Source organism: Vigna unguiculata, chromosome 6 (genome assembly GCF_037176805.1).
Source record: "Vigna unguiculata cultivar grain cowpea cultivar isolate G323 ecotype 2 chromosome 6, ASM3717680v1, whole genome shotgun sequence".
Taxonomy (NCBI): Eukaryota; Viridiplantae; Streptophyta; class Magnoliopsida; order Fabales; family Fabaceae; genus Vigna; species Vigna unguiculata.
Window position 1 is genome coordinate 46,746,554 of NC_140797.1, and position 15,180 is coordinate 46,761,733.

Sequence of the window (15,180 nt, forward strand, 5' to 3'; positions counted from 1 at the left end):
CCTTTCAGAATTTTTTATTGGGTGGAAGAAGAAAACATGGGGTGCAAGAAGAAATCTCCCCAAACTAAATTATGTACGAAAGCCCACGAAGACCCTTATTTAGTTATCGCCGTGGATCCATTTTTCCATTTACAAACAACGGGCTAAATAAAAAAAATAAAAAAAAAAAGGACAGAATGATTTGACAAATTAATGAAACCAGTCATAATTACTAATGATGCAATTGGTGCAAAAAAATAAATTGAGTAATTAAAATAAGCATATCTCTTTATGTTCTTACAGATTATAACTTTCAAAGTAAATTTTAAAGCTTTAAACGCATTTTTTTTTCTTCTAATTGTTAAATGAACGATTGAGAAAGTAAGTTGAAACTCACCCATAATTCCCTATAAATATAGGATTTGTTATAAAATACCACTATTGATAAAACAAATTGTAAGATTTTAGTATCTTCAAATATCTATAAAAGTTTGTGTAAACCTATAATAATTTATTTGTAATCTCCATTCTTTTGGGATGAGCTCGAAGCTCTTAAGAGATAATGTGAGAGTCAATATTTATAAGAGCACTTTATTATTTAAGTTTCTTTGAGAAAAATCTGACTCAAAGACATGAAATAAATTATCAATCCATTAGATAATTTTCGCCAAAAAAAAAACACGTACATCCACACTGTCTAAATTGAGTTTAATATTTTTAAAATCACAAAAAAAAAAAAGTAGATTTGAAAGAGAGTGAATAAATGAATCTAAAAGGATGAAGACACAAAAGTGAGATTGTTGTTTTGATAGTTGAAAAAAATAGAAGTAAAGACATTTGAAGATATAATTTATGAAAATTTGTGAATTATTTAATAGATAAGATAAAAAAAAAAACATGTTTTAATACATAAAATTATTATATTACAATTTTACCCTTATAATTAAAATTAATATAAAATTAAATATAATTGTTATTATTATTATGATTATTAATATAATAATAATTATTATTAGTTTTAATATTATTATCATTATTTTTATTTTAATTATACACAGGATTTAACATTATTAATAATTATTATTATTATAATTATTTAATTATTTTTCATGTGTTTCAATTTCACATTTAACATTTGTAATTTTATGTTATTATTGTTGTTATTATGATTATTATTATTATTAATAAAATTTATTATTTATTAATAAGTTATATTATTACTGTTAATTATTATTATTAGTTATTAAAATTAATTATTATAAATTATTATGATAATTATTAATATTAATATATGAAAAATTGTTTAATTTTATTATATATTAGTTTAATTTATAACTTGTACACATTAAATTATTTAATATATTTTATAACTTAAATAAGTAGATGAGATTATAATAACAACCAGACAATTAATTAAAAGTTAGGAGTAAATTGGTAAAATAATATGTAATTATGTTATTTTTCTTGTAAATTTTCTTGTTACGAGGAGATGAGTTTCATCCCTCTTCCCTTTAAATTCATCTTCATAAATTCTCGCGAATCCCTTAAAATAAATTAGGTATATATTTTCCTTCTTTTTCTCTTAAATAGTACATCCATGAAAGTAAAAAGCCCCTTAAGAATCAGAATAATAAATAGTATATTAAGCATAAAAATTAAGATCAATTATTTTGTTTTTCTCATCTAAAAATTTAAAATTATATGTTGCATTCTTAATTTCATTTCTATACATGAATTGCATTATTTATGTGATTCTTTATGTGTGTAGCATACACATACTAAACTAAAACTAATATAACTACATGTACGAACCACCAAATAAAAAGTTATCTATGATAGTTAGAAAGATAATTATTAATAAGTTTTTTTAAGATCTAAAACTTTAATAAAACAGTAAATTTATTAGTATTTTCATTTTTAAGTTTGGTTTGAATCATCAACTCAGAAAGAAAAAGAAAATCAGGTAGGAAGAAGGACGTAAAACATGTAAAAAGACATATTTAATAAATGTCAGCAGTGTACAGATAATATTGAGATTTATAAATAAAAATATTAATTTAACCTATACTTTATAGAAATTTAAAATGCAAATAACCAATAATAGGAAGATCAAAGTGTCGTACGAAACAGTATTCTGGGTAAACAAATTTAAGTGTCGTGTAACGTTGAACATAAATTTCAGTTGCGTGTTGCTGTAAGCAACCACTGATTACAAACTGTGAAGTAACTTGTTCATCGTTGTTGACCTACTACTTAAGCGATTTTTTACCAATCAATGGTGACAATAAGTGTTTAAAAATCCAACACTTTTGCTAATTAAGCCACGCCTCGCATAGATCGAACATCTTCCCAACCGTTTTGATGTCTACTTCTCCACCAAACTCAAAAGCTAAATACCCCGTAAAAAAATAACATGCAATATTCTCTTCAATCACTTATCAGTTACTACACCCCTTTTAATTTTTCTTCACTGATATCTGTTAACAGTGTTAAGTCCTTAGAAATTTCAAAAATGGCAGTAAATTAAAGGTTTATTCCAACCGTATGTTGCTCTAATTATTATTATTATTTTTTATAACTGTTTGTTATGCAAATTCTTTACTTTCATTTTACTTGTGAAAATTTGAATTCTTAGGATAAAATAAAAGGGTTCCATGATTCATTTCATACCTTTTTATAGTATTGTTTTTTATTCACCTCTTTCTTCTATTAGACAGATCCTCTATGATACATTTATCTCTCTTGGTTGTACCGTGTATTTTACTGTACAGTAAAATTATATACATATAGTCTCTCAAAAAATAAAGCTTGGTTCAAGTAATGTAGTGCAGGTCCAGTGGGACCAGGTTCTTAAATGTCTGATGTTTAAGGAAGAATACCAGTTAGGAGACACGTAAATTCACCACTGCTTTTCCAATACATTTTTTACTTTGCTCTGAGTTCTCTCTGCGATCATCATTTTCCCATAAACTTCTCTCGGGCAGGCAGAGACACCATGCTTGCAGAGGTACTAATTCTGTGCTTTCCTTGTATTTTTTGCATAAATAAGAACAAAGATTTTCGCACATTGTCCCTTATTTCTTCATTTTCTTCTCGCATTCAGCATCTCTTGTCCCCATATACTTCCTTTTTGACTGGTTTATCAGTTGTTTCACTTTTTTTGTCAGCGAAAGATCAATACATTTTTTGGGGTCTGTTTAATGCAACTCGATCCACAAAATGTCAATGTGCTGGTCTGTCAAGTGTTTAAACTGGAATGAAACTGAACAGCCTCTGCTTTTGTTATCTGTGAATGCTTAGTCCATTTCCTGCAGTTGATAAGAATCATTCTCAGGACACAGATTTTACTTTGTTTGATCTTTTTATATTGTTAGTACTCTTGATTGTTAGAATTTATGAAATGAGAATTGAATTCCTGCTATTGTGTGAGTTTGTTGTTGGTTCTTCTAGGATTTGCCATGCTTTGAGAACAATTATTTGAAAGTGATATTGCATGTCAACCGAGATGCATAGTTTGTATCTTCTGAATGGATTGATACGAAAAAGAAGATAAATGTGTCCACCAATTTGTAGAAAAATTGAATTTTGCAATTGGAATGACACCCAGAAAAGACCCCATTAGTGTATTTGGTTACCGCCATAATGCTAGTAGTTGTGGATTCAGTAGACACATGGATTAACGTTTCATTAAAACCATCAAAGTTTGCTGTCCGAACTTAATGTTAGGAATGTAACTTGAACTGATACATCAGTCCTAATTTTAATGCAGTACAGAAAAAAGAGAGGTCCCCTATCAGTATGTTAATAATAATTTGATCATTTTAGTAGCTAAAGAGTTATAGCAAAGAGAGAGGCAGATAAAAATGTTCATTTTAAGCATAACATGTCATAATTACATGGTGTAGGAGTAGTTTCACCCAAGTGTCTGCCTCAATGTAAAAATTACATGTGCAACCATCCATCTTATTTTGAGTGACTATTTTTTTTATATTTTATATTGATGAGTAAAAAAGGCTGAGTGAGTTGCACATGAAGTGGGCCAAATCTAAAAGCAAGAGAGAACAAAATAAGGAATAGTTTAAGATGTACAAAAGGAGTGAGAAATATATTTGAAAATATCTGGAGAAATCAACCCATAAGCTGAACATCGGTCATTTGCTAATTATGCCGACACTTCAATCTCTCTCAATTTTTCCATTCATGTTTTTCTTTTACCATTTCACAGCGGAAAACAAAGCCTCAGCTAGGTATAACGCTGATACAAAAACTAGAAGGAACAAGCAAACACTTGATGCTTTGATTGTGACTTGTTAGTATTATTTATCTCATACTCTTTTACTTAGGTGTTCTAACTTGGCACTATTCTCCAGTCGTATTAGTATTTCACTTTGGTAATCTGGGTAATAAAGGTTAACATATTAAAACTCTAATTCTAATTAAACAATAACTTCAGTAGCATATATTGAGCTCAATCTAAGTTTTGTATTTCTTATTATAAACAAGGATTAGTGTGTTCGGAATTTACTGTGATTGAACTTACCCACCCAGTTGATCAGAATGAATAGTCTGAACCTTGGAATCTATAGACAGAATCCAATATCTTGCTGACTTGATTCCTGTATGTGATTATTTTTATGGATATTCTTTATCAGTACAAAAGCTTATGGGCTTTAGAAAAAATAATTTTAAGACTTGACCAAGTCTGGTAGGAAAGAGTTGCGGTGTCATATGAACTAGGTTCCTGTAATATATTCTTCTACCACGAGGAGGATAGTAATAGAACACCAACAATGTGAAGAATATGACACTGTTTCTCTTTGACTCTTTACACTTACTGAAAAAGTGGCAACAATGGTACCTTCCATATTGTTCTACTTTTTTTTGGTTCAATATCTATTGAATAGAAACACGATTACAATTTCTCCAATTCAGTACAACTTCTCCATTTCCCCCAATTGCTTTTTTTTTCACATAATTAGGAGAAACCGACAATATCCTATTCATATCTTTGACACTTTACTACCCATTTTGTTTACTCTTCCAAACTAGATCCATTGTATATTTTAAAGTTCCAACAGAGGAGATATCATTTTATTCATCAGAAACTTAAATCTCGACCTCGTTCTTTTGAACATTCTTGTAATTAAGGCACTGAATTTTTAGGACATGCACAGATGTTTTTCTGAAGTTATTTAAAGTATCTAATGTTGGTAATTTCTACTGTCATCTGATCTCAGAATGATGAGATGCCAATTGGTTGGCCACTTGGACTTGGCTTCTTGAACATGAGACTTAGAGTTGGGGAATCCTTCCCTACAGCTTCAATGGCACCATACCAATTGCACGTGCCATCCACCAGTTTCTCTTCATTTTCATCCTCTAACCTAGATACAGAGGTACTCTATTCTTATTCCTATCTTACGGTTGGTTTCAAAATCTGTTTTAACTCGTTATTCAATGAATGCTACTATTTCATAAATTGGTTAAATAAGTATTATCACTCTTGTTATGGAGCAAGAACAATTAGAATGGTTATTATAGTTTATTACTGCAATGCTTTTGTTTTGCAACAAGAAGTCGACGGCATCGTTCTTCCAAGACAACAGTGTATCCCTTGCCCAACTGATTGGAGTTAGAGCAGGAGAAAGAGGACGCTTGTACTTCCCAAACTCACGGTTTGAAGAAAGGAAAAAGAAATTAGCAAAGGCTTCTACTTCTGATGCCTCTAAAATGGATATGTCTCGAGTCATTTGCATACCCTTGCTAAAAATTAGGAAGAGTAAGAAGAGTTCAAGGAACTAACTACAACACCACTGCACCATTTCCAAAAACCAATTCATAAATTTGTTGTTGCTCCTAGTCAAAATCGAGTGACGATGACCAGTTATTTCAGTCACTTTTTCTTTACATCACTCATTTATTTGAACTTTCTCAAGTTTGTTGTGTCGTTTTTTCATTTCATACCATAGCAAATTAATAAAAGGTTACTTGTATTTTCTTATTGAGTCCTTTCTTTATAACAACTAGTTTTCACCGTATGCATATGAAGAGATGGTGAAGTATAATTTGGAGTGTTGCTAAAAGCTTATTGGTGGATGGAAATTTGTGGGGTGAGGAATCGAAATTTGTGGAGTGATATCATGGGCACTGAAGCCAAACTACATGAAAGCTGGAACCCATATCATCAGAAAGTACATGCACTTAGGACCATTCGCTACACAGTTATTCCCCTTTCTACTTTCCACAACAATATCATTCTATTTTCTATCCCGATTTAACTTCTCCCACTGCATATGTAAATTTCAACTTATTTTAAACCAATCATTTTCTCCATTTAGAAGAGATCAACATATTACAGTGCATTAGTCAATAACAATGACTTTTGGATCGTACAATGAAAAGGTTACTTATGAATTTCACATTTTAGAATTTTTTTCTTATGCAAATTATGATTTTTGTATTGGTCATCTAAAAGATATTTTTAGATTATACAACTTCAAATATTTCTTTTATGAAAATACGATTTAGACAAAAATAAATAAATTCTAAATTGTGTAATTTATAAGTCATTTCCAACTTTCAAATTGTGTAATTCAAAAATACCTTTTTCAAATATACAATATAGAAACTCTTAATGAAAAATAATAACTTCCGAATCAAAAGACATTTTTTACTTTCTTAAATTAAATACAAAATCTATAAAAATCTTTAAACTAAATAGACATAGTAAAAAAATCTATATTTCTGTAGGTGTAAAAGGAAAGTATGGGTGCAAAAAGAAATCCACACACTGGTGACCCATGGCATAGCTCTTTAACAAAATAGGAACAAAAAAAAATAGTAAAAAGGAAATATCAAAACCCCAGAAGGCCAAAACCCCTTCCTGTTGATTCTTCACGATGTCCGCCGCCAGGTGTTTGCTGCGCTCCGCCACGTCCCGCGCTGCCGGTGCGGCCAATCTGGCAGCCGGAGCTAGAACGAGACCTGCACGATCTCCGTTTCGTCTCCCAAAGCAAACCTCAATCTCGAATCGCGTTTTCAGGTAACACTGCTCCTCTCTATCGCATTTTCCAAACATTTTCAATTTGATTAAAATATTATTTTGCTTGGTACAGGTTACCGGTAGAAGCGAGTTTCTGCGTGGAATCGATGCTTCCTTATCACAGTGCTACTGCTTCCGCATTGCTGAATTCGATGCTCTCTGTGTCTCGCCACTCCTACGGTTGGACTCCTGAAGGTATTCCCTCCAAACACTTTCCTCCCATTATCTTCAACGTAGTTAGTTGGATGTGTATGTGATACATATGATTGAAGAGCTAAGTTTATGAAATGCCAACATTGGATTCTGAAATTAAATTTAATGAAATGTTATTGTAACTTACTGGACCTACCCGATTGTCTGCAAACATGCTCATTTTACTTGGCTTGTGAATTATAAATTCCAATTATTATTTTTTTTCTTTATTTGATGGATGGTTATTTGGTCTAGAATCAAGGAGTGAAAGTTTTTGCTCTACGCCAATTTGACTTCTGTAACAAAAATCATATCTGTTAGCTAAACTCCATGGGTTATACATGCTGCGTTATGCGAATTGTCTAACTGTCTAGGTTTCCCAGAAAATTTATTTATACCCTTCGGAAGCCTGATGCACTACTTTCATTACCACGCAATGCCATAGTGAAATACTTATTTCTTCCTTTTTTCTTGGGTTGCATAAAAATAGGATTTAAATTTTATGCTAAATAAAAATGTTTTCTTGTCGTTGTCCCCTTTCTGTGTGGTAGCTAAGGTTTGTGTGAACAGACTGTGTTAAATGAAAGTGTTGGGTGCATATGGGCAACTATTTTTCTGTTCAAACATTTCATTTTTTTGGGTTAGGTTCTCTCTCTTGCTCTCACAATGAAAGGATGTATATTTTTTCCTCTTTGTAGGGCAAGAGAAGACTAGATGAAGATCAAGCATCAGAGATGGTGTCACATGGATTTGTTTCAAATTTTGGTTTTTGAAGAATTGAGAACTTGACTTCCGTAGATTAGGGAGAGCATGAAATTTCTTAGTTGAATGTAAAAATGAACACCATATCTCATGAAAACAAATGTGGGGGCTATGGTGCTATTCAATGGTATTTCTTAGAAGTACCCTAATTATTATGTTTAATTTATCTGCAACAACTTCTCGTGACAAAGAAATTTCATTTTGAGTTATTGGGCAATTCTCCTCTTTCTTTCTCTTAGAAAAAGTGTTATGGATTGTCGCATTTAGTGCATCCCACCTTTTAAAATGTCTAGACTTATATATTAGCTAACATTCACTTAAGAGATAATCACATGAAGATCATACTGATTGATTGTATTCACTCAGATTGCAATGATGATGTATGATGAATGACAGAGGGTTCGAGCAAAGTTTTATCTAGATGCGCTTGAAAAAAGGTGGTCAAGTAAATTTTTCTTTTGGGATTTTTAATTGTTACTGTATACCTTAACGTCAAACAAGCATTTGCTGAAATTGTATAAGTGACTCAAACTTAGCAATAGTTAGTCCCCTTTAAAATTGCATCTTGATATCGACTTATGGATACCGTTTGTGTGCATACTCTGCATTTTTCTTTTCTTACTCAAAGATGTTGAGTTTATGTATGGGAATGATTTTTGTTCATGCATGAATGAAGTTTGACATCATCCATTAACCACACTTATGCAAACTATCACAGGCATTAAGAATACTTAGAATTTTAAATCAACCTCAATACAGAATACCAGCCAGCTATATCTTATATAGTTCACTGCTGCAAAAAGCCATTATTGTGATGTTAGAGTGTCACTAAAGCAAACTGGAGATTTTGCTAACTGTAATTTTAGAATTGCAGTTCTTGTTGACTTGGATATTGTTAATAATCTCCGGAATGATGCCAGATGCTGGTCTGTCAGCACGTGATTTGGAATGTATAAAATTTAACATTTCTGTGTAAAATGAGCAATGTGTTGAAATGACTTATTTTTTATATGCTGCCGCTCCAAAGTTTTTTTATACATGTAGACCTCTTTGCAACTCTTTATTTTGACTTGGCTGTTTCCTTGTCTAGGGTCGTGATCATTTGCACTTTGGCTTTTAGGCTTGAGGACTAGCCATGTAATGTTTCGTCATTTCCATTTTGCTTTGCTTTCCCTTACCTCGATCTATTCCTGTCCTGTATCTAAATGATTTGCATTTTAATTTACTAATATACTATGTATGACTATTAGATTATCCTAACCTTTTTGATTCTGATTTTGTATTGTAGTATGTAAAATTGAGTTTTCTCAAAAATATTTTCTTTTTTAATTCTAGATGGATGATGATTGCTGTCTTGGGTGCGGTGCATCTGGTCATACTTTCCGTGGATTTCAGTTTACTTAGTTAGACCTTGTTAGAGATTTTTTGTCCTTGGTCGAATATGAAACCTCCAAGACTTAAATTGTACAAGCACCAGAGCTGGTACATGCTTAGGTATGATTACTCCTTAGAATATTATTGCAACATTTCTCTACCTGCGATTTACGATAATTGACCCTGTAATTGGAAATGGGATTACTCTCACCCTTGTTTTAAAATGTTACACGAATAAGCATGTCCCTTAAGAGTTCAACCGATGAATTTGGATAGAGATTCAGAATTCATAAACTGGAACTTTTGTCAGTGCTTTTTTCTTCTGGCGGATTGGAATTATGCTTTCGAACGAAATGCCAAACATCGATAAATATAAAAGCAAACGAGCACTTTAATTGGAGGCCATAAATGGCTTCCACTACCTATCTTCAATATCATGTATTCTCATAAAACTACCAATGAATTCACAACACATTAAATTAATACGAGAACAAAAATTTTTACATTTCATTTTACGTCACCATTAGCTTTGTACAACCTATCTTTTACGTTTTCAATAACTGAATAAGTAGGATTGATATCTGTTATTAAGTTGGACGTTTTATCATCAGGATATAGGTTTTCGATTAATTGATTTTAATGCTCTCACTCACGGCTTTTCATATTTTAGTAAATTTAGGATGAAAAAATTGTTGACAGTTGACCATACAAACGGTGCTTTCGATTCGGTCTGTGCTTGAAATAATTTTGTTTTTTTTCATATTATTATATTGAGTCAATAATTTTACATGAAAAACTACTAAATTTAATCATTTACTGTCGTTACTTTTCAATTTTCTGCTGAGATCGATCGTATAAAGGTTAAATTTAGTTGGTTAAGTAAATTAATTGCTTGAGGAATTACATGTCATCTCATGCTTAATCAATTTACTAAATAGTCTTATAGGGTTTGCTGATTGATATTAAACTCTTTACAAAAGCAGACAAATCGACGTGAAGATAATTCACAAATTAAAATACTAGAAGAAAAAACAAACAAAAGTTGTAGACACAAATTTTAAATATTTAATTATAAACCTTAAGAAGAATAACTAATTATAAATAACAATTCCGGATGAGAAAAAGATAAAATACTGAATGTTTTGCCTTAGAAGAGTTTTCTAAAACACTTGGTTTATTTTGACAGCTTTCTGGAAGGGAGAGTTTAGAACAGGAAAAAAAAAACATAAAAGAATGAATCAACCTTTTTACAAACCAAATTACGTCATGTACACACCGTTAATTTTTATTTATTTTTTTTGAAAGTTAGAGGGGCTTCAATTAAAGGTTGGCATACATAACCTGAATCATTAACGCAAATAGATGTAAATTAATGAAATAAACAAACAGTAAGGATAAAATAGCAATGGTATCTTCATTATTACCGTAGACTCACCCTACTTGACCTCAACATCGGAAATGCAATTATAGTGTCATATATCCGCTTTCATCACTCATTTCCAATGGTGATTCCTTTAAGGCTCGACCCGCACATTCCAAAGCCTTGTTGAACGTGTTCCCAAAGCTGTCTTGTTTAACCAACTACATTAATTACACCCCTATTTTCGTGCTTCCACCAGAAGTTTTGCTAATCACTAATATAATGAGGGCAATTCGGTAGAGAAGCCATAAATTATTAATCAGCGTAAAGTTCAATTTGGATGTTGAACTAATTTTCCATGTTCGGTAACTAGAGAGGACCAATATTTACGAATTTTAGGTTGAAGACATAGTGTATAACCTGAAATTTAAGAATTATCGTACAAAGGTTTATTTGTGCATTTTCACAAACAATAGACAGTGTGCCTTCGAATACTGTCAAATGAGAAGAAAATACACCCTATGTATTTAATCTGCACTATACAAAGATGAATTAACAAAAAAGGAGGACACCCTGGCCTGTTCATCAGGTTCTTTGGTGATCGCGTTCTAATAAACATCTAAAAAAGAAATAGAAGCTTCCATTCTATCAAACCAATAGATTTGAATAGATATATACACACACACGCGTAACTTTTCGGCCAACAAATTTTTAACATTCTGGTATAGGCTTCTAATTTGATTCAAAAAGTCTGCACAGTACGTCGAATTTATGAGAATTTAAGTTTTCAACTGCCTATTAAATTTAATAACTCAAGACACTACTAGAGAACAAAATTCCTTATCATGGAAAAAAACTTATGACCTTCACAACTTTATGAGAATTTAAATTTCAATCGCCTCTTAAGTTTCATAATCAATACACTAATAGTGAACAAAATTCTTTATCACGGAAAAAAGTTATGACGTACACAACCAAAATAAAAACATATTGTGAGCATGAATGACACAGTGGTCATTGAATTTCATTAGCAGAAGAAACAGAAATTATGGACTGTTGACTTTAACCCAAATTTTTAACCACTGTCTTCTCTTATTTGAGCCAAGATACGAATAATGATTGCGCTGCTTCATAAAGCCAAAGCTATGAATAATGATTGCGCTGCTTCATTAACTCAAACACAGGCATACCTATGTATATCGATGCACAGGAAACTGCAAAGAAAGATGTGATACGGATAACTATATTAACATAATACTATACTTAAGTTCATTGAATACAGTTGCTGATGAAGATAATAGCAAATATTGTTCGCTTGACACAAAGGTTGTTCAAGTGACATCAACTTAACCCAAAATCATGTCAAGCATGTTAAAGGGGAAATACAAGCTAATTAAAGTGAGAACGTTTACCAACCATCCATCACCAGTTAAGTTTACCTTGAGGGTATCCAATGCACCATAACCAAATCATAAAGCTATCCTTGCTCTCTTCGATGGGATTATTCTTCAACCACGTTCACCAATTCATATTCAACCAGGGATAGGTTATTATCCTCTTTAACTACAAAATCTGCAGGTTCAGTTACCTCAACACGCCCCCATTTGTCAACAGCCAGCCTCATTGATCCCTTGAACATGTCAATCTTTGCATTACGAAGAATCACAGTAGAACCAGCCTTCATCAAATCAACTGCAAAGAAGAAAAGGTCATCTAATAACTTGAACATAACATATATTAGTCCCTTCATCCTCTGCCTACATTTATATGAATTATCAATACCTGTAGGTTGATTACCTACCAAGGAAGTACATACATCAAGCTAATTTTCACTAAAATAAATCAACTGAAACTCTATGTAAATGCAAATGCTTATACATGCAGACTTGCATAGTATGAACTGCTGAAATCAAAATTAAACCCATCACTCAAGGTTTTGTCTGTTCAAAATAGAAAGAAGGAGAAAAGAGTGAAAATAAGTAATGTAACATCAATATTCTGTCTGTATACATTGAATTTTCATAATTCAACTCCTATTTTCCTTACTATTATTCTTACTCACGAAGTGTACAGAAACAGAAGGCACTGATGTTATTCAAGAACGTGGATCTGGAAAAGTATAAAATCAAGATGTTGTTCATCAGTGTAGACATTGTAACATTTAAGCCAAAGCCCATGAGTTTGAAAGAGGCGAAGGTTAATCAAGAAGTACTAAGGGCATTCCTGGTTAAGCAATCCCATGAACAATAGAGATAAAGAAAAAAGCAAGAGAAATATTAACAAAAAAGTTGGAGCAGGAAAAATATAATTAACTGGGCGCAGACACATCAACTAAAACACTTTGATAAAACTAGTTTAAAATAGGAATATAAAATTAAAAAGAAGACACCTAAGATCGTTACTATCACCTTCTAAGCAAAACTTGCTTTGTAATCGCAAAACACAAAAAAGGAACAATATTACCACAATCATACACTTTCATCCCCACAAAAAGTTCACCCAGCATATCAAATCATATTCATAGTTCGTATCAACACCTCAAGGAAGAGGAAACACAGTCGTCATCACAGGAGCAGAGCAAGAAGCACGAGAATTTACCAAATCTACGCCGGTTGACACGTTATAGAACCGAATCAAACCACTTGGAGTAAGATCAGTGAAGAAAAGGAAGGAGATTTCAGCCCGATTAAAAACGATTAAGATATCACGCAATCAAACCAAAAATATATGAGAAGAAAGGCTTATCTTATCTATGGAATCAGGCAGTCATGATCCACTCACCACCATCATAGACCCAGATGCTTTATTGAAACCAGGGCACGAAACAAGCGCAATCTCACAAACCCAAGAACAATGCAGATCGCAAAAGGAAAACCCCAAAATGAAAATAAAAACTCAAAATTGAGACAAATAAAACAGTGCCCATGTGGAAAGTTTCCGTTTTGATAAAAGGGAAACTGAAATAAGTAAAAAAGAATAAGTTTTACAGAGATGGGTAGGCGAAATTAGAGTACCTTGTTCGTTGCGAGCGGTGAAGATGATGGTGCCGGTGTCGTCGCCGATGAGGCACTCGGCGATGACAGTGGGTTTGATGTTATGGGCAGAGGAAGGTCGCGGTTTGTGCACGACGGTGTCGGAGGACAAGACCTTGGCCACCAACGTGTGACCGTTGGTTCCGGGTTTGAGCTGATCCACTTTGGTGAAGACGGGTTTTCTCTTGGCAGGTTTGTTGACATCTTGCTGAGTGGAATTGGATGATGCCATTGGAATTGAACACTCGATCGATCCGAATGAATCACTCTCAGACACACTCACTCCTCGCTCACTCACTCTTCTCTCTATCACTCTTCTACCAAACACAAGCCCTACCATAAAACCAACCAGTTTTATGCATTTCTTTCGCACCTTCCATTGCACTTCCCTTCTAAATCAAGCGACACGTCGTTTCCACTTCCATCCTCTAACCTCACGTGACTTCAGTTTCCCCTTTTTTTTTATGCAATATACTTTAATTTACTTACTTTTTAAGCATTACAATAATAATCTTGGTTTTTACATTTTTCATAATTCTGAATTTCGCTCATTCTATAAACCTTGGAAGGTTAAAACATGGCAATTTTTTTTAAATACAAAGATTAAGATTAGTTACGAATTCACCAAGATAAAACACTAAAAAGATAAAATGCATCATTCTATTGAAACGCTTGAAAGTCATATATATCATTTATCCTCCTTTATGTGCATGATTTATTGCACATTTTGTACTTTTGATACAAATACATTAACATGTCTCTAATAAAGTCCATACCTTGTAGCTGCTTATACTTGTTTTCAATGTGTATTACATTTTTATTCCATCAAAGGATAATGTTGAAGGTGCTTCTTCAACAGTATTCATATCAATCCTTTTTCTTCTTTTCCACTTTTGTTATTAGGAGTTCAAATTTGTATTCTGTCACACAGTGAATCTGGTTCTTCATCCTCAGTTGGTTGAATCATATATATTAGTCATATACCACTTTCTTCCCAGAAATGTATTACTTTCACGTTAAACAAATACGTAATTTAAGCTTATATAGTTTACGAGTACTTCGAATGGTTTTATGATTATTTTTTTTTTGTTTTTAATAAAAAATAAGAATAAGAATAGGACAAAACATTTTAAATCATGATCATTCCTAAACATAGTTGGGAGATGCAACCGTATAATATCCTCAGAGGATCAATTATTAAAATTCTTTATATTATTTTTATTAATATATCAAATCATGGTTTTGTTTTGAAAGTTAGAATGTCATATATATGATTGATTCATAATGTTAGTTGCTAATTTTTATTGCTATGTTATGTTAACAAATATAAATATATATTGAACGAGTTTTCATATTACATACGGAGGATTAATGATAGTATATTTAAATTTTTTACTTTTTTATTAAAGGAAATGAAATTAAAATTTAATATGAAATGA

At 32.0% G+C, this 15,180-nt stretch overlaps 3 protein-coding genes across 9 annotated transcripts; 2 read left to right on the plus strand and 1 right to left on the minus strand.

Moving 5' to 3' along the window:
* Nucleotides 1–2,809: 2,809 nt before the first annotated feature.
* Nucleotides 2,810–5,980, plus strand: LOC114188860 (uncharacterized). Of its 2 annotated transcripts, none has more exons than XM_028077517.2 (3): nucleotides 2,810–2,986; nucleotides 5,217–5,375; nucleotides 5,557–5,980. In XM_028077517.2, the coding sequence occupies exons 1-3, from the start codon at nucleotides 2,975–2,977 to the stop codon at nucleotides 5,779–5,781; spliced, it is 396 nt and encodes a 131-aa protein (XP_027933318.1). In that variant the 5' UTR covers nucleotides 2,810–2,974; the 3' UTR covers nucleotides 5,782–5,980. The 2 variants fall into 2 exon arrangements, with proteins under 2 accessions (XP_027933318.1, XP_085531422.1); XM_085675296.1 differs by lacking the exon at nucleotides 2,810–2,986 and adding an exon at nucleotides 4,146–4,288.
* Nucleotides 5,981–6,769: 789 nt separating this feature from the next.
* On the plus strand, nucleotides 6,770–9,608 carry LOC114187083 (protein NUCLEAR FUSION DEFECTIVE 6, mitochondrial-like). Of its 5 annotated transcripts, XR_003605188.2 has the most exons (5): nucleotides 6,770–7,021; nucleotides 7,095–7,216; nucleotides 8,342–8,412; nucleotides 9,066–9,112; nucleotides 9,311–9,608. XR_003605188.2 is itself a non-coding variant. In XM_028075211.2 (4 exons), the coding sequence occupies exons 1-3, from the start codon at nucleotides 6,879–6,881 to the stop codon at nucleotides 9,071–9,073; spliced, it is 273 nt and encodes a 90-aa protein (XP_027931012.1). In that variant the 5' UTR covers nucleotides 6,773–6,878; the 3' UTR covers nucleotides 9,074–9,112; nucleotides 9,311–9,608. The 5 variants fall into 5 exon arrangements, 3 of the variants coding, with proteins under 3 accessions (XP_027931012.1, XP_027931013.1, XP_027931011.1); XR_003605189.2 differs by lacking the exon at nucleotides 9,066–9,112; XM_028075211.2 differs by lacking the exon at nucleotides 8,342–8,412 and having other exon boundaries at nucleotides 6,773–7,021.
* A 2,003-nt stretch (nucleotides 9,609–11,611) lies between these two features.
* On the minus strand, nucleotides 11,612–14,089 carry LOC114188174 (Nucleic acid-binding, OB-fold-like protein). Of its 2 annotated transcripts, XR_003605383.2 has the most exons (3): nucleotides 13,724–14,089; nucleotides 12,149–12,401; nucleotides 11,612–11,923 (listed from the first exon to the last, which is right to left on the minus strand). XR_003605383.2 is itself a non-coding variant. In XM_028076724.2 (2 exons), exons 1-2 carry the CDS (start codon nucleotides 14,079–14,081, stop codon nucleotides 12,211–12,213), a joined length of 549 nt encoding a protein of 182 aa, XP_027932525.1. In that variant the 5' UTR covers nucleotides 14,082–14,089; the 3' UTR covers nucleotides 11,925–12,210. The 2 variants fall into 2 exon arrangements, 1 of the variants encoding a protein (XP_027932525.1); XM_028076724.2 differs by lacking the exon at nucleotides 11,612–11,923 and having other exon boundaries at nucleotides 11,925–12,401.
* Nucleotides 14,090–15,180: the final 1,091 nt, after the last annotated feature.